This window comes from Diadema setosum, chromosome 11 (assembly GCF_964275005.1).
Source record: "Diadema setosum chromosome 11, eeDiaSeto1, whole genome shotgun sequence".
NCBI lineage: Eukaryota > Metazoa > Echinodermata > Echinoidea > Diadematoida > Diadematidae > Diadema > Diadema setosum.
The window spans coordinates 9,786,599-9,808,537 of record NC_092695.1 but is presented as its reverse complement, the minus strand read 5'-3'; the positions used below and the strand labels follow the sequence as shown (position 1 = coordinate 9,808,537).

At 39.8% G+C, this 21,939-nt stretch overlaps 1 protein-coding gene across 1 annotated transcript in view; it reads right to left on the bottom strand.

Moving 5' to 3' along the window:
* Positions 1-8,302: 8,302 nt before the first annotated feature.
* Positions 8,303-21,939, bottom strand: part of LOC140235014 (adenylate cyclase type 9-like) — a 52,336-nt gene continuing 38,699 nt past the window's right edge. Inside the window, exon 2 of the mRNA XM_072315053.1 lies at positions 8,303-9,861. Within this exon, the coding sequence (XP_072171154.1) occupies positions 8,303-9,817 (1,515 nt within the window). The 5' untranslated portion in view covers positions 9,818-9,861. The remainder of the gene's footprint in view (positions 9,862-21,939) is intronic.

Below are 21,939 nucleotides of genomic sequence, written 5' to 3'. Positions count from 1 at the left end.
ATTTTCCCAATAGGTCTAGATAGTACATGTGGACACTGTGTGATTACATTTTCATAAAATTGGCAAAATATTGGAATGACAAGTTTGTCACAAATGTGTTGAATGTTCACCTTCCTTGACGTAGGTTTAATTGGATGAATAGGAGAGCATGTATCTAGGGATTTAAGGACTTTAACTTGACTTTGACCCATTCATACATTTAGGCATTGAGTAATTTTCAAGGTACAGGTGTGGAGAAAAAGTGCAATTTCTGAATTGAATAGTAAATTGTTACCATTTTCATCTGGCCCTTGACCCTAAAATTCATAAGATAATTACTTTCAGGTAGAACATGCATAATATGTACTAAGTTTCAAGGTAACTTGAGCCACTTCCGAGATATGGAGGAAAAAGTTAGTTCAGCACTTTCACTTGATATTTGACCTTTTAGGCAAAAAGAGAAAAAAAAACTTTCCAGAGAATTTCTATTAGGTTACACACGCATACACCAAGTGTAAAAAAATAACCCTGCTGGCATTGCATAAATATGAGGGTAATAGTAAAATTTTGAAGTCTTGCACTTGACCTTTGACCCCCTGACCTTTGACCCTATGAACCCTACATTCTCTAGATAATCACTTCCAGTCAGTACATGTATATACTATGTTCCATGAAGATACCTTGAACAATTTTCCAAGGTACTGAGAAAAAAAAGAAGTTTTAATATTTTTACTTGACCTTTTGACCTTTGACGTTTGACCTCATGACCCAAACTTTCACCAGAGAATCTTAATTGGGTAATACATGTATACACTAAGTTTCAAGAAAATCTCTTCAGGCATTCAATAGATATGGTGGAAATAGTGAAATTTTATGTATTTGACCCTGACCTTTTGACCTTTGACCTTTGACCTCATGACCCAAACTTTCACCAGAGAATCTTAATTGGGTAATACATGTATACACTAAGTTTCAAGAAAATCTCTTCAGGCATTCAACAGATATGGTGGAAATAGTGACATTTTATGTATTTGACCCTGACCTTTTGACCTTTGACCTTTGACCTCATGACCCAAACTTTCACCAGAGAATCTTAATTGGGTAAAACATGTATACACTAAGTTTCAAGAAAATATCTTCAGGCATTCAATAGATATGGTGGAAATAGTGAAATTTTATGTATTTGACCTTGACCTTTTGACCTTTGACCTTGAGCATGTGCACCCAAAAGTTGATAGGCACAACTTCACCCCCTAATACACATACATGCCAAGTTTCATTAGGATACCTCAACAGGTTTCGATAGTTACCTTGTCCACAAAATTCATTACGGACGGACGGAAGGACGGACGGACGGACGGACGGACGGACGGAAGGACGGACGGATGGACGGACGGACGGACAACCCGAAAACATAATGCCTCCGGCACCACTTCGTGGCGGAGGCATAAAAACTACATTGCAACTCTTACATGATTTTATTACTATTATTATTATTATTCTGCGTGATCATCTTTTGGCTCACAGCTCTAGGCTGGTAGACCAGAGAGGGGAAATGCACGTGAGGAGTTGTAAGCAGCAGCACCGTTTTGCATAGGATTTCATTTGGAAACTGCAAATGCTAATGGAAAGTCGTTGAGTGTTTTCTTCCTACTTTCCCCACCTCTTCTGCCAGAATCCGCGCAAAGTCTTGCCAGTGAAGGACCACTTGTGGTCGCAGTTTTGGCACAGCGCCTCCAAGGAAAGTAGAACAGCCGAACCCCTCTTACCCCTAGGGGTCAGTGGGGACCCATGGGAATAGCAACATTGGAATCTCACAAGAGAAAACCATTGCCTTAATTCTGTTCACCGTGGCTATAGTAATTGTAGCATATATTCCACTATTAGATTTTATCATATCTCCCCAATTTGAGTTCATTAAAGGAGGAATATCTCCTTGGTTCACTGCACATTGATTGCATAAAATCGCTCCGGCCCTGCTAAGCTATAATCCAATGGACAGTTACGTGGGCACAGAAAACCTGGGATTTTCTCACATTCCACACTTTCATTCAATGTTTATACTTGGCAACTCAGAGCTTACACCAAGATAAAGACCCATTTAAAAAAAAAAAAAAAAAAAAAAAAAAAAAAAACTTTACCGAGAAAAGATTCTTTTCTTTCAGTTTCTCCAGTCTTTTGCCATTTTGCCATTTTAGTTTGTTGGTTCCATTTTGTTTTGACCGATACAACTAGGTCATGTGAATCTACCCCACCTTGGCACATGTGAGCATGAGGGAATGGCTAGTTGTGTAAAATGTTGTGCACCTGTTTTAGAGATTCCGGAAACCTTACCACAGATTAGCCACATGTTATGGGAGCACACTACTTACTGGAAAGCCTGACAGTTATATGACAACAAACAAACTTCCAAATTGTTTCTGATTTTGTTCTTGTTGTTTTTGTTTTTGTTGATACATGCTTCTTTTTTTATTCTACTGGCCAATCTCACTGACAGATGTTGCAGGAAAGGTTCTGTTGCTGTTTTGATGATGTGTTGTGTTACATTGGGCTACTGCCAGTGTAAATGGGCCTCTTGTTTGTAATAGGCCCGTTCACACACAAGGGAAAAAGTGCGATTTAAAAATCGATTTTCTTATCGCGATCAAAATTTTGAAATTTTTTCCAGTGTGGACAGAAAAATCTCACTAATTACCGCGATCCTTATCGCGATCCAACTCGCACTATTAGTGCGATTTTTCAGAATAATCGCGATTATTTTGCCGAGCGTCGTGTGTGTGAGCGTGATCGAGATTCGGAAATCGGTATTTTTAATCCCATCGTTCGGTGCGCGTGCGAAACTCTATTGGGACTGCGGGGTCAGTCTTCGGTCATGCAAGATTCGCGCATGCGCAGTTTGGCCACTGATCGTTCTTTCCTTGCTGCTAAGTGCGATTTTTCCCTGTGTATGAACAGTCGAAAAAAAAAAAATCGAAATTTGGATCGCGATTGAAATTTCGATTTTCGTTGTTTGTGAACGGGCCTTATGTCTTGAGTTTGTTGACAGGAAAGAAAATCTGCTGACCCTTCCTAAAGAGGCAGGGGCCACAGGGTGATTGCTTTTTCTTGCGAAGTAGAGCTGCAGGTGTGCATTGAGACATTATTTTTTGCTATAATACGAAGTACGAAGGAATCTGGAAGCAATAGGGCATGAAAACAAGCACAGTTTTTTTTTGTAGCCTGGTGACGTCTATGGCGAGGAATAATTGATGGTGTAACACCTGTGTCAGGTATATGAGCATGAAATAGGTGTCATTAGATCTACCAAGCACTCTCATAAGATGGCACACGATCTTTACACACACAGGGCAGTTTACAAGATCCCGTTTTGTTTTTGCTTTCCTTTTTTTTTGGGGGGGGGGGGTGGCAACCACTATCTAAATCAAATGCCCTGTCGGAAACATTTTATTTCACAAGATATTATTTTGTGGGAAAAGTGCTCAGTTATACTTGGTATGCACAGGTCTAAATGTTAAACGTATTCTTAAAGATCACATTGTATTGGGTGATAATGCACACTGAAAATATAGAATTACTTTAACATCCCTGGAAAGCACCGTTTTTGCTGTGGAAATACCTAAATGGAATTAGTATTGAAGGGGGGGGGGGCAGTGACTTGTTAATATGAATATGAGAATTTTGGGAAATTGCCTGCATGCTGACAATTTTATCATGTATTCACGGAGATAAATTTTGCAGAGTAGGGTGATAATTGAAAAAATATATGAATCAGGCAGGAAAAACACACACCATTTTCACAGCCAGCACCAAACACACAAGCACACCGTATGCCAAGGGTCACTGGCAAGAACAAGCCCTTGGCTGTCCAGAGATTCTGGAGGGGGGTGGCCACAGGCCATCACGGGCTGAATGCAACAGGTTTGTTATATTTTATTCTCTATCTCTCTCATAATTCACTTTTTGAATACTGCAAGAAGTTCTGTTGCATCCCTCTCACTCAAACTAAATATTTGTCTCTAGATATGAATTTATAATTTTTTTTTTCGCAATGGCATGGATACTTATACACGGCGCTTTCGTGGCTATGCATGTACGTGTACTGGATGGACGTAGGTCAAAACACACCAGTCCAAAGCTTGCTTTGTAAGTTCGATGTAAACGACAACTGATAGGGAATCTTTGAAATATTGTTGTGGTATTTCAGTAGATTTTTTTGTGTAAAATATCAACAAAATCAAAGATCGCTTGAAGAAAAGTTGTCCCGTTTATCAGAGGTCCCCGCCCGATTATCCAGTGAAAATAACATGCACTGGAAATGTTTCTCTGAAGCGTATGTCATTTAAGCGAGGTTCCCGATTATCAGATGCCCGATTATGTGATGAATACTGTATTATCATCCTATAATCAAATCATTCCTTTTTTTTTTTTGCTGATAGTGAAGATGCTCTTAGAACATTTGAAGTGGCACCCATGTTCACTATTTCGATCGTTCATACTATTTCAGAAATACAATGTATTACAAGAAAAATAGCAATGAAACTGCTACAAAATCTTTGTGGTATCATGTATAAGACTACCCCTTTCCAAAACCCTATAATCTTTTGTGTGTGTGTGTGTGTGTGTGTGTGTTTTTTTTTTTGGTGAATCTCCACTTACAATTCCTTATGAAAATTGGTGAAAAGGCAAACTTCCCACCACTTAGATATTGATCTCACCTCTTTCCTACTTTTTATACATTGTAGCTTCCTATCTATGGTGCACAAGAACATTTTTGCTGTTGTTGTTTTGGTGTGCGACCAATACTTGCTCATACATGGAGATGTGTGTGAAAATCAATTTCATATCTATGTCAAGGAGACAGCTAGTTACATGTCGGTGGTGTGTAACTGGAGAGGTTCCTACATACATCATGCAAACACCATAACTGGGGCACCCATGATTTTCGAGCAGTCCCCAGGGACGCCACAAGCAAGACCAGCGAGAACGCGTATCACATTTCTGGGAACATGCAAGGGGTTACTGTTATCAACCCAGCTGTACTGTCTTTTACGCTGTTCACACAGGGCTTGAGAAAGAGTTCAAAAGTTGTGCATAAGTTAGAGGAGCATACATCCCCTTCCCCCCCCCCCCCATCACAATCCCACTCATCTGACCCTGAAACATTCAAACTGTAAAAAAAAATAAAAATAGACACCAAGGGTTAAACAAATTAAAGAAGTGAAATACATACTGGATGTGATTTCACATAACATATGAATGTAGTGCGTTATGTCTCAATTTCCTTTTGGTATGATGAAATTTGAGAGGAATCAACTGAATTTGTTTCTTTTTCTGTTTTTGTTTTTGGATGTCCGAAAAATCCCTAATCATTTATCATGCTTCAACTAGTGAATGAGAAATAATGCATGTTGATGCACGTTAACGTTGAAATCAATATACTGTAAAAGTGGAAATTTTTGCACATTTCGCGTGGCATGAAACTGGCTTAAAAATAAAAGCACAAGTATTTTTTTTTCTCTCTTTGCTTGTCATAAGTATATACTATTTCATATTTTGATTCTGTGGAATTAAAAACACACAAAACTTACCAAGCCAGTCTAGCATAAAAAAAAAAAATGCATGAAAATTTTCACTTTCACAGTAGTGGATTGTGTGATTATTTTGTTAAAGAAGGATATGACAACATATCTCTTGTGTTAATACTCGGCAGTGTTTGGCTTGCGCAAGCAGAATGTGTAGGAGATGCTGTACACAATGTTGCAGGTGGGGTGGGGGAGAATCTGCAGAGATACAATTTACATTGTACTGTGGAATCTATCACCTGGGGCAGCACACAAACAACCTCTGGTGCTCAGGTGCCATTGTCAAGAGCAACCCAGTAAATAGATTTTTATTCTGTGTAACAACTTATAACTTATTTTTTTCTCTCCAGTCTTACCGCCGGATGCCACTCAGAAAAATACTTTTTCTTTCTACTTTGGCATTCTGAGGTTGCCCCTATGAAGTGAGATTGGCCATTAGTGCTTTTAAACGCTCCACCAAAGATGTGAGCTGAATATGTATTCAAAGTAAGGTTGTCCCCCTTAGTTTTGACACTGCATACTTCGAGATTTTCAGACTCAACTTGTAGTGTATTGTTGTTGTTGTTTTTTTTCCTCCCTCTCTCTTTCTCTCTCTAGATGGAGACGTATTTATATCTGACATTATTCTACAGTACCACGTACCATCAAATATTTGCAAAATTGAGACGAAGAGCAATCTAATACAAACAAGCGAACCTATGACTGGAAAAATTACATCTTTTAAGAGCTTCATAAGCCACTCAAATTTCTCAAATGAGAAAACGCCCCCTAAAAATGAACAAACAAAAAAACAAACCAAACCTGATTGTATTGTTGCGTGTTGTTGTTGTTTTTTTGTAATCCTGGAAATATCTACCATCATTACAAGATTATGTAGAATGGGTTGCTTTTAAAGTTCTGGAATTCAGTCCACTGGTTTGACATAAGAACTGCCTATCAAAAGAAGAATTTTGTTGAACTACACATGAAATCAAATAATCCCTAAATAAGACCAAAGTATTATGTAAGCAACTCAACCACTTCTTTCAGATTAAAAAACAAAAACAAAACAAAGATATTAAAAAAAATGAGTTTCTCTCTCAAAAATATCGAGAATAGTCAACCCTAGCATTTACCTTACCTGTGAAAATTTCCTTTCTTTTGGACATCTAATGATTTCACTAGTTACAGTAAAATTTGTACCCATAGAACAATTTTTTTTTTCATGAAAAATTCATCACAAATACATATCTCTGGACATTGAAACCAGGATCGATCACATTGCCTGTTTGAGTCTGCAGATGTCAAAAGGTACAGCATAGAGTTAGCTGTTACACAGAAAAGAAGATCACTTCCTTTAATATCTTACCACAGTACACTTCCTGAATTCTCAGCTAAGAAACTTTCATTGTCACTAATACCACATGGACATAAAACCTGAGAGCCGATCCGCCTTCATTCTTTTTTTTTTTCTTCCCCACACAAAACATGCACGTCCCGTTTCATGACATGTTCATCATGTGTGCGAGAATCCTGAATGGGAGTGGTAAATTTTCGAAATGGACGACAGAGGTAAACAAGCACGGCCCCCTCCTGTCATCGACAAAGAATTACAGCACAAGTGTAGGCACCATACACAGACCACAGCTGGCTGTGCTAAGAATAGCTGGCACACACAGAGAGATAGCTAGAGGGATGCAGATGAGGAAATGGAGCACACATTTTTCACTTCGGAATCTGCATGTCATCACATCCAAAAAGAGTATAGTTCCTCGAGAGGATTTCAGCTGCAAGCAATTGAACAAACTATTCAGCTTGGCCTCTGACACACTCTAAACTGCAAGAATTGCTTGGAAGGTTCAAGTGATGCACTTCACATGCATGTCTCAAAAAATGAGTTTAAAAAAAAAAGTAGAAATTGCTGAACATGATCTATTGTGACCCAATGGCCCGAATTCACGAAGGTGGTACAAATGAAACCATGGTTTAAACCATGGACAAAAACCATGGAGCGCCAAGTGTCGCATGGAATATTTCGTTACGAAATCAGTCATTTCGTCGATGAAATGATTATTTTGTAACAAAATGACAATATTTTGCAAAACTAAATGAACATTTCATCCACAAAATGATAATTTCGGTAACGAAACAGACATTTTGTCGACGAAATGACCAATTTCGTAACGAAATATTCCGTGCGACACTTGGTGCTCCATGGTTTTTGTCCATGGTTTAAACCATGGTTTCATTTGTACCACCTTCGTGAATTCGGGCCATTATGTACACACATAGCATAATTTGCACAATGATCAATCTATACTTTTGCCATCTGAATTACATACCATGCCAGATACAACAGTTGATATAGAAATCTGAAAGCAGAAATTTTCTTTTCTTCTTCAAGCCACAATAGTAAGAATTTATGATATTTATGGAAATAATCAGTGTTCATACCATCACAATATCCCAGACTTATTTCTTTTACTCCAAGAAATACTATTTGCCATTAGCACTTCAATGTTCATATTAAATTTGGTTTACTGTTTGTTGTGGTTTCCGTTATCTTAAAATATTGTGAATAACCTATTTTACTGCATGAAAAAAGTGTCTTAACTTTTTCAATCCAACTCGTCTGATATGTTCAGGAAGCTTTTTCAGGCAATAGAGTTGATCAAGGAAAATTTCATAGTTTGAAAAACATATCTAGGAACTCATTTATTAGTATTAGAATGAAAAAAGGAAATTTGCACGAAGGTGTTAGATCACATACCTATGAGAAGAGCATGTTTATCGGCATTTCCCTCATCAAGGATGTAGCGGTCACCAAGGAACTTGACAGACTCTGCCGACACATGGACTTTCCCGGGCTGGCCCGATGCCTCCATCTTGTTGGCGATGGTGACATCGTTGGACCACACGTCAAACTTGAAGCGGCGGTTGCCCACGATGCCACAGAGCACCGTGCCGGTGTGGATCCCGACGCGCATGTTGACCTTCTCGTCGGTCTCCTGACAGAAATCCTTGATGGCCTCGATCATGCTGAGCCCCATCTCCACACAGCACTGCGCATGGTCGTCCCTGTAGATCGGGCAGCCGGACACGCAGTAGTAGCAGTCGCCGAGTGTGCAGATCTTCTCGCAGTTGTGGCGCTTGCAGAGGTGGTCGAAGCGCCCGAACAGGTTGTTGAGCAGGCCGACGAGCACCTCTGCCTTCTTGTTTGCACTCATCTTGGTGAAGCCGGCGATGTCGGCGTAGAGGATGCTGACATTCTCCATGCGGTTCATGTAGAAGGGGCGGAAGATGGACTGCTTGCGGTCGTGCCTGGGGTCTCCGCCGGGGTTGGTCTCCGTGTTGCGAAGGAGTTCCTGTGCGATGCTGTTGGGCATGAGGGACTGGATGGTGGCTTCCTTGATCTGCTTCTCCTGCTTGTAGAGATCGTGGGCGACCACCGTCTCCACCACTTTCAGAAACGTGCTGCGGTTACGCACTTGCGACATGAAGAATATATGCACACCCATGATGTGGACGCAGAGGTGCAGGAATATCTTGGTGAAGACAAGGCTGGCACTGACCTCATCCAGGGCAATAGTGAAGAAGAGAATCTCATAGACCAGGGAAAATGCCAGCATTGCTCCGACAGAACAGAGAAAAGGTAAAGGTACCACGGTGTATGTAACCAGAATTGTTTCTACGCATACGGCAAATGTTGCAACAGTACTTATCACTCTATTCCCACACCCACAATTATCGGTGAAAGACGCAAACGAAGCTAGTGTTACTCCACATACTACAGCTAAAAACACAAGGGAAGTCTGTAGGAAGTATGACCTATAAAACTTAGATGTAGTAAAGGCTATGAGTCCTATACAAACCAATACCATGCATCCAAGTGCTATTTCAAAGGCAATCAAGTCACACTGTTCCTCCATGCGAGTCACTCTGATAGGTATGTATATCATCCATGCTATACAGGCTACCAGGGCGTAGGCCACGGCGTATCTGAAGCGCTTCCGCAGCTGGGGGAAGGACTGCTTCTGGAACTGCTCCTCGATGGTTGTCGAGTTGAACTTGGGGTCCCACCAGCTGCCCGAGGCCCGCTCGAAGAGCTTTGGGCAGCAGCGCCCGCTGAGGGAGCGCCTGCTGCTGTCCGAGCTCTGTCGCCGGGTTGTGGCCATGCTGCTGCCGGGCTGTTTGACGGTTACCTCCACGGCTCCTTCTTCAGCTGCCCCGCGACTGCTGGGGGTGAAGCGTACCTCCGTCTCAGACACTGAGACCATGTCTGTCTGCCTCTGGTCCTCTCGCTGGCAACAGCCTCAGATTACTGTAAAAGTGAGGAAAACCAAAGACAAGAAAAACACATATAATGAGTCTGTATAAAGACAAGTGTTTTGTCTCCCTTCATATCTTTGGAAAGTTTTCCACGCATTAAATTTTCTCAACATACTTGCTGGTACCAGCTTCCGCTTTCTTCCAAGTGAATAGATAATTTTTTTGCCTTCATATTTTGTTTTTCTCACATCCCGTTCTTAATGAATACCAGCAATGGGATCTCAATAAAACGGAAAGCCGGGACACCCTCCTCATGGTAAATAAATGTTAAGAGCTGTTGAAAGATAGCCAATCAAGCCATTGCATGGGCTAAGTCTTATCTTAATATTTTTCTTCTTTTCGGTACAGTATTCCATTGCATACCTCGCACAAGAATTGTTGCAAGCATGTAACTGAATTAAGTGATTGGTGCTAGAAGTATGAAAATAACACTGCAACCTGGAAATTAAGTAATTGGTAATAGAAAACATTAAATGCTGCTTTTCTGTGCATTTACGGTAATTTAAAGGCTGAAGTACTGTATACGTAGAATATTTTGCGAAGTTTTTATTTTCGAGAAATTCATGAGACAGGTGCTATTCGCGAAATTAAAGACACACGGTAGCATTGACTCTAATCTAGCTATGAATAATGGATATGTGACGTATGCATATACATTTCTCCATTTGGTACAGGACTCCACGATCGCAAATTTAACCACTTGTGAAATCATCGGGAAGTTCTGATTTGCAAAAATTTAGGCTAGCGAAATATATGGTGTATACAATACACTGTCAGGTGATCCTAGAAAAAACAAATTATTGGATCTGTAAATCACTGATAAACCTGATTCTTATTCAGACTCTGGTATTAAGAGAAAACACAATCAAATGGCACTACACACAATTGTGTGCGTGTTTAGGTGCATATGTGTGATTACAAAAAGAAGAAAACATACACAAGCAAAATTCTGTCATATAAAATATTTTCTCAAGTCAAAAGCTTTAACAGAGTTGTTATTTCTTCCAACATCTACATTACTTTAAATCAATCAAATCAACATAAACCAGAACTGCCATGTCAGGATAATATTCTTGACAATTATCTGCTTGTGTGGCTGCTTTCCACTACATTCAGATTCAGCTTTAGAAAATAAATGATCTTGACAGAGAATGGGAGAAATGGAATGAGATTAAATGCTGACAACAATAATAATACTGGCAACAGTAGCATTGCAAGAACAACAATATTGGCAACAACAATAATGAAACCCCTCTTGAATGCACTACTGTACAGCCAGACGTTTTCGCATGCATCTTAATTTCACAAGAGCCAGATTCACAAAATCAAAATGCATGCTATCAAGTGTTTCTCGACACTAATATGCACTGAATGTCAGTGGCATTCTCACAAATTTCATGCCGCGAAAAAGGCTGTCAGCTCCAATTCGCGAAAATTTCATGCCGCCAAGATTTCTTGCTTTACAGTAATCGCTGCCATTGACAGATTATCAGTATCCCATTAATTCATATCTACCTGATCTCAAAGTACATTGTGTAAATACCCCAGAATATGAAACCGTCCTTCTGACCTCGAATTCACTGTGCAACAAGTTTCCTCGAGCATCTGCCCATTTGCGGCTCTATTTCTGGACGATATGTGACCCACACTTAAATGAATGATAATTTGCATGCAATTACTTCCTTGAGGTAGAAAATGCAGCGCAGCGGTGGAATTTCATACCATTCCGGGGCTTGCATGCACATGAAAAAAATACTTTGATGTCATAACCTATGTTCTGGGCAAGCAATGCCTCTCTGGTTTTTGAGATGGCAACATTATTCTAATCTCACATACTGGTGTTTTTTGTTGTTGTTTTTTTTTGTGGGCAGAAAAGGATGTTTTTAGAAGCAATCATATGGGTCAAAATAGTTATAAACTCCATAATAGTTATAAACTCCATAATCATGATGCAAATGTGTTGCTGTCTACTAGACTTCACCTGATTTCTTGCCCTCTACTGACAGCCAATATGTGAACAGATGTCTTTATTCTGACTCTGTCTTCAAAAACCAAAGGAACACTTGCCCGTTAGAGCTGCATAAATGCCATGCGCTCTGCAGGCCTGACAGCCTGTTATGTGGAGCTACCATTCTGTATGCCTCAAACAAATTTGTCATGGCATGAGCTTGTATGTGTCATCTTGCCCTAATCATGACATTTGATGCCTCCACCCATTTACTAAAAAAAAAATTTGATTCCTAGGTACTTCAGCAACACAAACATTAAAACAAATTGTAACATCAAATCACTTTCAGCGACACATAAAGTCATGGTTACTATCTGAGTAATATGCACATTTACAAAGATTCCCTCCGCCTTCCCCGAATCTAATCCTTTATATGATTGCCAAAAATATGCCCTAATTCAGCCTTATAGTATGAATTTGCTTCAGGGGCAAAGTGTACAATATTTGTCATTAAAGCCAGCACAAACAGTTCAATGACTTAATTTCACAAGCTACAAGTCAGCAGGTGAAACAATTTTGAATGGTGATGAGTAATAAAAATCACATTATGTTATACTTCCAGGTCTTTATCTATGTTCATCCCATCCATGTAAACTATACTGCCTAAATATGACGTCACGGGTGAATGGGTGTGCATGATTCGGTCAGATTCTTTAGTGACGGTGATAAGAGACATGGAGAAACAACCCACAGAAAATGAAACATTTTTAATAAGATTTTTCCACCAATTTCTCAGCTGCCTTTTCTCATTTTTACTTCCAAAGAAGATCGACATCGTATTCTCTTTAATAATGAATGCAATTCCTACAAAGAATTTCTGCCTCAGATCAAAACTTGATGACGTTTGTATACAGAACATATCATGTCTACAGCGTACAAGAGTCTAATGCTTTTTTTTATTTGCATCACACATGGCTTGCTCCCGCACAATATACTGATCCGTGATCGGCTTTAGGTATCAGTGTTATCACACAAACACTGCAGGGCCACTTTGAATATGATTGCAAAGATTTTTCATGGGGAGAATTCAGTTCTTGTTGATGCAGGATTCTGTAAATGTCATATGCAAATTGGATGGATGGCGAATTGTCCCGCAGTGCGATTCTGATATGAATCTTGGTACCCTGCATACGAATTAGAACAGACGTGTACAGGGGTGATCAGCTACACTGAGGGTATGCTTTTACTTAAAATATAGAGAACAGTGGGTGTGTGCTAGAATATGACCCCCCTTCTTTAACCTTTTTGCTACAAATGAAGCTCTGCCTTCCATTATTTCAATTCACCATTACTGAAACCTTATCAAACACCTACTAAACTTCCTTGTTGTGTGACATTTCCAATACTTCAAACTGTAATAAACATGTGACATCAATCCTTGGACAAGATTGAGTGAAGATGGAAACTGAGAAATATACAGCCTAATTAGAGGTAAATGTCAAATCATTTGTGTCCAAAGTCCACAAATTAATATGTACCCACCAACATGTAGGTTTCAATCATTGCATCCTTTTCATCCTACTCTTGACCTAAAGTATGTCTTTAGATGTCACAAGGTATCATACTGTACGAGCTGAAATTTTCGCGTACAGATATTTTCACGAATTGCTACTTGGAGGACATTTTCGCGTGTTGTTGATTTCGCGGTTGCGAGGGTCTAACTGAACTTACTTATTTGCGCATTGTTATTTTCGCGGTTCAAAGGCAATTCGCGAAATTCGCGAAAATAAAACCACTGCAAAACTTTCAGCTTGTACAGTACTTAACTCTTACATTTGTTTGTTTTTTTCCTAAGAGAGAAAGCAGACTTCAGATGATAATAAGCTATGTTTGGTGAAAAAAAATGGCAAGAATTTATTCCCCAAAATATACATACCTCTTTTTTGCATGTTTTATTAAAAAGGGCATGCTCTTAAAGTGTCATTCCTAAACATAATAAGGGCCAGAGAAGTTTACAGTAAAAGATTTTCTGGCATAAATTACTTTCCAGGGTCACGAAAAAATAGGCCATATCAACCGAAAGACATCCACTTATTGGGTATTAAATCTAACCTCTCCAAGGCTTCTACAAGGCATTAGACAATATAGTGAACAGTCTGTGTAGTGACAGTTTACGACAGTATAATTTCACACTTGCTATATAGACCCGATTCAGGTTCGTTGAGGGCAGCAGACAATTTGTGGCACTGGGCGCAGCATAAGCTCATTTTGAGGTGTCTTAGCTGACCCCCCCTCCTCTCCCCCACCCCACGGGCAACATGTTTATCGCGCACTTGTAACAAAGGTTCGCGCACTAAGCAAGCATTCGCGCACTCAGCATGAGACGCCCATTGGCTAAAACAACCATGCATCAGTTTTTCATTCCGTGCGCGTGAGAAGGGTGGGGAGAGAGGAGGGGAGGTCGGCTGGACACCGCAGTAATGGCGCTGCCCATGCCAAAAATACACATAGCGCGTCACAGAATCGGTCTATACACAAGTAATAAATTAGATAAATAATCTGGGTACCTTGCATACAAATCCAGACCATGTGCAAATGCATTCTGCAGTTATCATGAGGTTTACTCCTCCCCTGGATGTCTTTCTGGAATTTTCCGCCTCGCAGAGTTTCCATCAAACATAACATCAAAACTTTAAGCATCATTAAGGTCATGAGGGTGGGATAATTATACCAGGTAACTTTGCAGCATGAACCAACAGCGGAACAATCAAACTCCTCCCTAGCAAAGTAGAGCTCATTCTGTAACTTATTTTCACTTGAAAGTGTCACATACTTTTCTCAGTTCCAAGTGCATAGGTGTTCATACTATATAAACACAAGAAGAAAATTCCCTCATCGGTTCAACACATTGGCCAGTGCATGGGATTCATACAAAAATTTGATTGGCATTATGAGAGTATTAATGTGGTTGTTTCCTTTGGCCCCACTTGACTGACAGCCAGCCTCTCTATGTAGAGATACTTTCAAAACTAACACTTTGATGCCAATCTTCATTACATTACTTGTTTAGCAGGACAATGTCATGGTGCAGACTGATTTTTCATATATGAAAATTTTCCCATCCCATGAGGAAGTTCATGAATGAAGCAGCCTTCGATTCGCATTATACAAGTAGTGAATGGTCACAAGTGTGATGGTTCAAGATCGCATAAGGTGAAAGATAGAGGTGTTCTACTCAAAGAGACTTTGCCATGTTGAATTGTGCGCCACATCTTTCACTGAGTGTCAAATCTTGTTCCACTGCACGAGTAAAGACCATACACTATTTGTTTTATACAACACCTCAGACATCAATAGATAAGGTCCACACAAAATTCTTGGATTTAGTACAGAAAAAGCAACCATATATGACTTGTTTTCTGTGAAAGGCGAATGAGTAGCACAGTCAGAGCCAGTCATACGCAAAACCAATCTGCTGAAGTTGTTTACAGCAAAATGAATGAACTGTTGAGTGCACACGGCAAAGGTTTGCTTATCGTGACATCAGAGTCGTGCGTGCAATCGAACAAAAATTACAAGTCGATCATGAGTTTAACACGGTAGTCAATGGAAATTGGTGACGTCAGCCATGCCATTTTTGCTCAACAAAATTGCACAGCTGATAGCGACAGCGTGCAATGGCACTTTTAACTGCATGCCATGTGATGAGAAATCCACCGATCGGATAGCTACATTCTTTGTAGGTGTTGTGTGATTGCCACAATAACAACATAAATATCACAAGTTCAAAGGATTTCTTGCGACACCATTCATAGCCACAGCCTGGGATTTACAGAGTGGATGGATAAAAACTAATAGAGCAAACTATTGACACATTTGTCCAGTAAACAATGTGCCTATAGAGTTGATGCAGGCAAAGCCACAGAATAATTCCCTCAGCAAATTACAGATTGTATATCATGAACCTTTAATCCACTGCCATCCCCTTAATACAAGGGCAGTACTACAACAGAGTCAACATTTCTTAGAATTAGCTCCATCAAATCCTCACAATGATGAAAGCCTTAAAAGAAACATCTATTATCGCTCCAGTATCCTGAAATCTGATTTCCCAGCTTGTGAGGATATCAACATTTCTGAGAACTCACGCTTCGCAACATTTCCACAGAATCTCAAGTGAAAAAACATAAAAAAAACAACAACAACAACCATCAGAACCATTTCAAACAAAGGCTTGAAGCACAAGCTAATATAGGGACTTTGCCCCCAAGACATTACTTGTGACTGACCCGTTGAGGACGGGCTGATTTTGCTACAACACGCCATTTCCCAGAGACACTTGCCCAAGTATACTTAGGACTTGTCTTCAGCGGGTTAAAGCAGTGAAATTGAGACACAGCTTAGTGGATATGTGTGAGTATAAATGGACATAAATTTGAATGTAATGCTGCATTTACACCATGTTCTTGGCAGCCACTGCAATCACGTTCCAGGCCACAGTGGACATAACGGAATGGATGTGAGACAATGGAGGGGGATGTGAGACAACAAAGGGGGGACGGGATGGGCAAATGTGATTGCCATGGATACCATGTCAGATTTTTCAACTGTCAAAACATTTGCCACATCAGTCACGGTGCTAATGAGAAACCTAGCAAGACATAATCAAATGGGATGAATCCAACAAAACGAGACAGCACATACACGGTAATAGGCCGTAACAAAAGTTGGAGACGGTCTGTAGTAGGAATGCAACGGGAAACATTGTCTAGTCTAGCCTGACCAGATGTTGTGAGAACAACATCTGATAGCTACATGTTCACTGGAGCGAGGACTGGAATGAACGAGACTAAATTATAAAGGGAAAAAGGGAAAATACCCCACTTGCCCATGGTACACTACGTTTCGGGCAAACGGGGCTTCCGTGGTTGCTGGGAACATGGCATAAATTTAGCATGAATGTCCCATGGAACACGAGACGTATGTTTGAAGATGACATTCCATCCATCTACACTTCTTGACTATCACTTTCATTTCTTGATGTTTTCTACTAACTTCACGTATCTCAAAATACATGAGTGTTGTTAGAGCATTGACTTTATAAAATATTCATCGCATCTAGTATTTGTTAAAACAAATGACTTTTCCTGGTGTCATCTCCTTGGTGATGTAACTGTATTCCACTGAAATTTTGGCAATACAAGTGTCACTATGAGAGGACAGTGCTCTCTACACAGCAAAAATGAACAAGGCACAACACAACTCAGCACACATAGACTGTACCCATGGACTGCAAGGTAAGAAATCAGTGTACTATTACACCCAACATTTGGGACTGTGTATACCATGTGCACATAAATACCATGTGTACATGGAGTCGCAAAGTCGCAAATCCAACAGACACTAAAGTCAACTCAAACCTCACAATGTCTAAATATTTCATATTCTCGGGATCTGCTCTGCTTCTGTAATAACTAATTATCAAATCCGTTTCTCGTATTCTCCTCAGAAAACTATGGCTATAGCAATACATACTGTATCTACATGTAGTTACATGTAACTTCTCATCATCTGGGGGAATATAAGGGTGAAGACAAGTAATTGGAAATGATTATGATAAAAAGATGACCTATATAATTGGAATGAAATGGACAAACACTATAATAGTCTGCCCTGCAAGATCTGTGAAACTTCTCCCCTGGACACTTTTTACAACATCTAAAATTATTTTCTCTATCAAGAAACCTATAAAAATATGAAGAATCATCAGAAATATCTAAGTAGCAGTGATGGTAGGATGTAATCATACCCATTTACATGAGACTTCAGCCAACATGTAAAATGTAACAAGTATCTTGTATGTGAAAGAACTACGAGAACATGTGTCCATCAGGTACATTTACTCTACAAGTTTTATCCGGTAGTAAGCAGCAATCTCATTTCTTTCCCCTCATAGCTGGCCACTACACTTATTTCATTTGACCGATGCCATCACACGCTTTGCAGTTCGTTTGCCCACGGCTGAAGCGAACATTAGCGACATCCTCCCACTCGGGCACCCTTTGCTTTCCAACATTTTCTACGCCCGGTCAAAAAAACGGCATCTATAACCTTGAATCCCATTAAGCACCTGGCGGAGCCCGTGGCATTGCTATCAGTGACTCATTCAAATTGGCAACATTGGAGCAGAAAAAGCTCTCGTCGGCAATGAACTTAATTAGTTTCTGCTGTAACATTCACTCCATGCATTCAACATGTGAAATCCAGACACTGCCAGCAAGAAACTCAATGCGGGTATGCTCTTGAAATTCCGCGTGAGATAATAGAGTTGGAGATTCCCCTTTTAATAATGTACACCACTCAATTTCCACCGAGATCCTTCAAGAGATTCGCTCTCCGAGTTGATCAATCATTGAGGTATTGTTTTGTCGCAGCTGATCTCGCTTGCTGGAGCTGTCACAGCGAGTAGCATATGGTGAAAAATGGTATCGAATTTCCCCACTGGCAGATATAACGTTACCAAATCAACGACAGGAGATTGAGAGTGTGTCAGGCGCAATTTGTTTGCGATCCTTTTCGTGGCTGTAATCCTCAAATAATATAGCTCTGCTTGCCAGCATTCATCAAGTTTTTCACCTCATGAAGCGAAATAGTGATAACTCTAACAAAGATGCACACCATTGTATTTTTTGTCCACTTTCACATACACACACATCAATTTCTAATAATCTCCAAGAAGACATCAGTACATTTCTCAGGATTAACTAGTTTCATTGATTTGATAAAGATAAAGTCTTTCTTGTGTGTATTCTTCTTTTTTTTTTAATCAAAGCAAGATCTTTGCATATCTTTTTTTTCACCCCAGACCACATTAGTTAGATCTGATTGATTATATCATTCAATTACTCCAATCTCTGAGCACATGGTATGAAATATACTGTGCAAAACAAACAGCCTACAGCATGTCTCTAAATGTTGACATGTATACACATCTGCCTTTTCAACAAATTTGTGTCTCAAGTCATTTGCGTTTGTTCAGCAATCCCAATTATTTGGACTCTTCATGAAAAGCATGACAGTTTGAATTTGTTAAAAAAAGGCATTTTGTTTCTGAGGAAAATGACATTCTGAAGAACAAAATCCATGGCTTTCATGCAAAACGTAAGTTCTGTGCCTGAACTTTAACCTACTCTGCGATTACTGATTCAGTAAGATGCTTTTCTTCTGAACTGGTAAATCTTTATAAAAGGTGTGCTTTAGACCACACACAGGTGTTTGCATACAGTACACTGCACTTCTGTTATCACAAGCATGGTTATGATAAAACTCTTGATACACAGAAGTAAAAATTCAGGTCCCAAAATTATCTTTACAAAACTTCAACTGTTCAGCTGTGAGAAAATTTCAATATAACGAAAGAAAATTGCTCGTCTCAGGGACTTCCTCATTATGGGAATCGCCTGCATAATCAAACAATTAGTATGATTATCATTTATTATCAATATTAAATTGACTACAGTCAAAATATAAGCTACCATGTAGAAATAATATGATAATAAACTTTAGCACAGAGCATTCTTTTGCTCTGATTTTTCTTTTAAAAAAAGATGAATATATTTTTTTCTATCAATCTTATTCTCACCTCTGGTGTCAAGACTTGCGTTACTTACCAATAAGCCTTGTGGCTTTACTGAGACGAAATTATGCCAAATGTTCGCCATGCGTACGCCAGACCCACTGGTGTGAAAACACAGGACATCGACGTGCAAAAAGCTCTGCGAGGCAGACTGTTGGTCTGTTGAGACTATTGAGAGCAAGAAAACTGCCACATCTCGAAAGCTGGCACATACTGCACAACCCGAGATCGTCCCTGAGAAATGCACGGGGGAAACCTGTTCGACGACACCCTATAGCGGCCATGATATGGGGGAGGCATTATCATTTCATGGCATTTTAGCTTCTGCTCTCTCTCTATCTCTCTCTGCGATGAAATGCACCGGGTATGGGAGAACAGATCTATACCTTCTATCACTCTCGGAAGAAAAAAAAAAAGCATGTTGACTCCTCATAAAAAAAAATATACATATATTGTCTGCTGTACACAGCTGAAGTATTATTGAAAAAAAGAAGAAGCCAAAATGCAGTGCTGCTTTATCAGGGTTGGCATTTCTCAATATTGACACTGCTCATCTGTGCCACTGGAAGAAGGCTCAAGATTACCACAGAACTTGGAACACAGCAGCAGATAATGTTCATGATTAAAAAAAAAAAACCAAAACAACAACTTTATGGGTGGGGGCAAGCTTCCACTGCAATATTCAGCACTGGCCTTTTCAGTTCTTACAGGCTCTTTTACTGTTGCATGATCTAGTTTGGAGGCCATTATATGAAAGAAAAAATAGGTCACCTTACATCAAATCTGAAAACTGCAATGCAAGATTTTCCGGGAGTCTATACAATGGCGCCTTCTATTCAGCAGCAAATTACGCTATGAGCAGACCATTTAGAATTTTGCCAGCCAGTCGCTCAGTCTGAAGAAAAAGAACGGCACCACAACTGATCTAAGAAACTATGATTACACATCATGGAAGACCTTCTCAAGACCTCTTTCCGTTTGAAGGCTTACATAACAGGTTATTACTCTATCTGGCAGAAATGGAATGTGAGCATAAAGCAGGAAACAAAACAAACAAATGAGGAACAGAGATTATATGTAAGTTTAAACAAAAAGAACAAAGTGAACAAAGACGATCAGGGATATGTGAGCTTGATATGTATCTGAACGAGCAAGCTCTTGGTGGGTCTGAAGCTGCTTCATTCTGTACTTCTCCTGTGCACTTTCAAAAGAATAAATGCTGTCATCATAATCAGGTTGAAGACTGGAAAGCAGATTGCACTAATCCACGGAGCACTTACTAGGATTCAAGAATACTGACCATGGGGGGGGGGGGGGGATAAGGAGACACTTAAAGCTGCAGTATACTTTCAGAATCAAAATTTAGTTTGATAAATACTGGCCCAATTTTGGTTGGATTGGTTGATATCCATGTATCATTGACCTCCTAGAGTAGCCAAATTAGAAATACAGTAGAAATAATCTGCACAAATATGGAATTGTGAGGGGGAAAAAGGAGCATTACTTTATGTCTGAAAAGTGCATGTCAGAGAGAAGATTGGTGAAATTTGGTTGGTAGCCATTTCCTTGCCAAGATTCTACGGCTCACATGATGTTGTGAAATGCCTTCTTTCGTGAGGACTGGCGGAAGGAAAATAAAGTTTAATAATAAAATCATTTCAGATGCTTTTCCCAAACCCACACTGGGGCTTTAAGGGCAGTGGCCCTAATTTGCAAGTCATGGTGGAAAGAGGAGGAGGGGTGGGATCTAGCGAGAAAAAGAAGGGTTTTGCTTCAGCCTAGAAGGTGACTCACTTGGTCCAGAGATCCTCCTGCAGCAGAGCAGAGGAACATCAGATCAAAATTGTGACCTCAAAACATAGAGGTTTGGTTTTGTGTGTCATTTAAAGTGTCCTCAACCTATATATTCACAAGCTGTATAAAGTCAGTGGTTTAGTAAAAGAGCATTACCCAAGAATATGAGTTTATTTAGGTTAATATGATGTTCACCTGCCGGCAAACAAAACAGCATATCAAAATTTTGAATGTGGACATTAGCAAGCATTTACATCATGAAAGAGAACTGTTCATTATTGGCTAAGTCACGAAAAGAAAAAGAAAAAAAAATCAGGACAATTATTTTTTTTTTTTAAATGCAAATAAATGCCAAACCAGGAGACAGCTTGCTCTAATATTCGACATGTGGGTTCTAAATGGAACTGTCATCCATGCCAACTTCACAATATTGTAGTATCAAAACTTCACCAAGAAATAAAAAGAGAAAAGCATAACCAAATGCATGTGCAAGAGCCAGTTTCTCCAAGAACCTCTACTTTGACATCAAGCCTCTTCTTACTGCATTGTCTATCACTGGACAGGTGTGTGAGACAGTTTTTATCAGGATGGATACAGTGTTTACATCACTCTTGATGTGCGCCATGGGAGCTCACTGGCTGCAAAGTGCAGCTGGTGGCCTGGAGCTACAGACTTCTCTGCCCAAATGACTT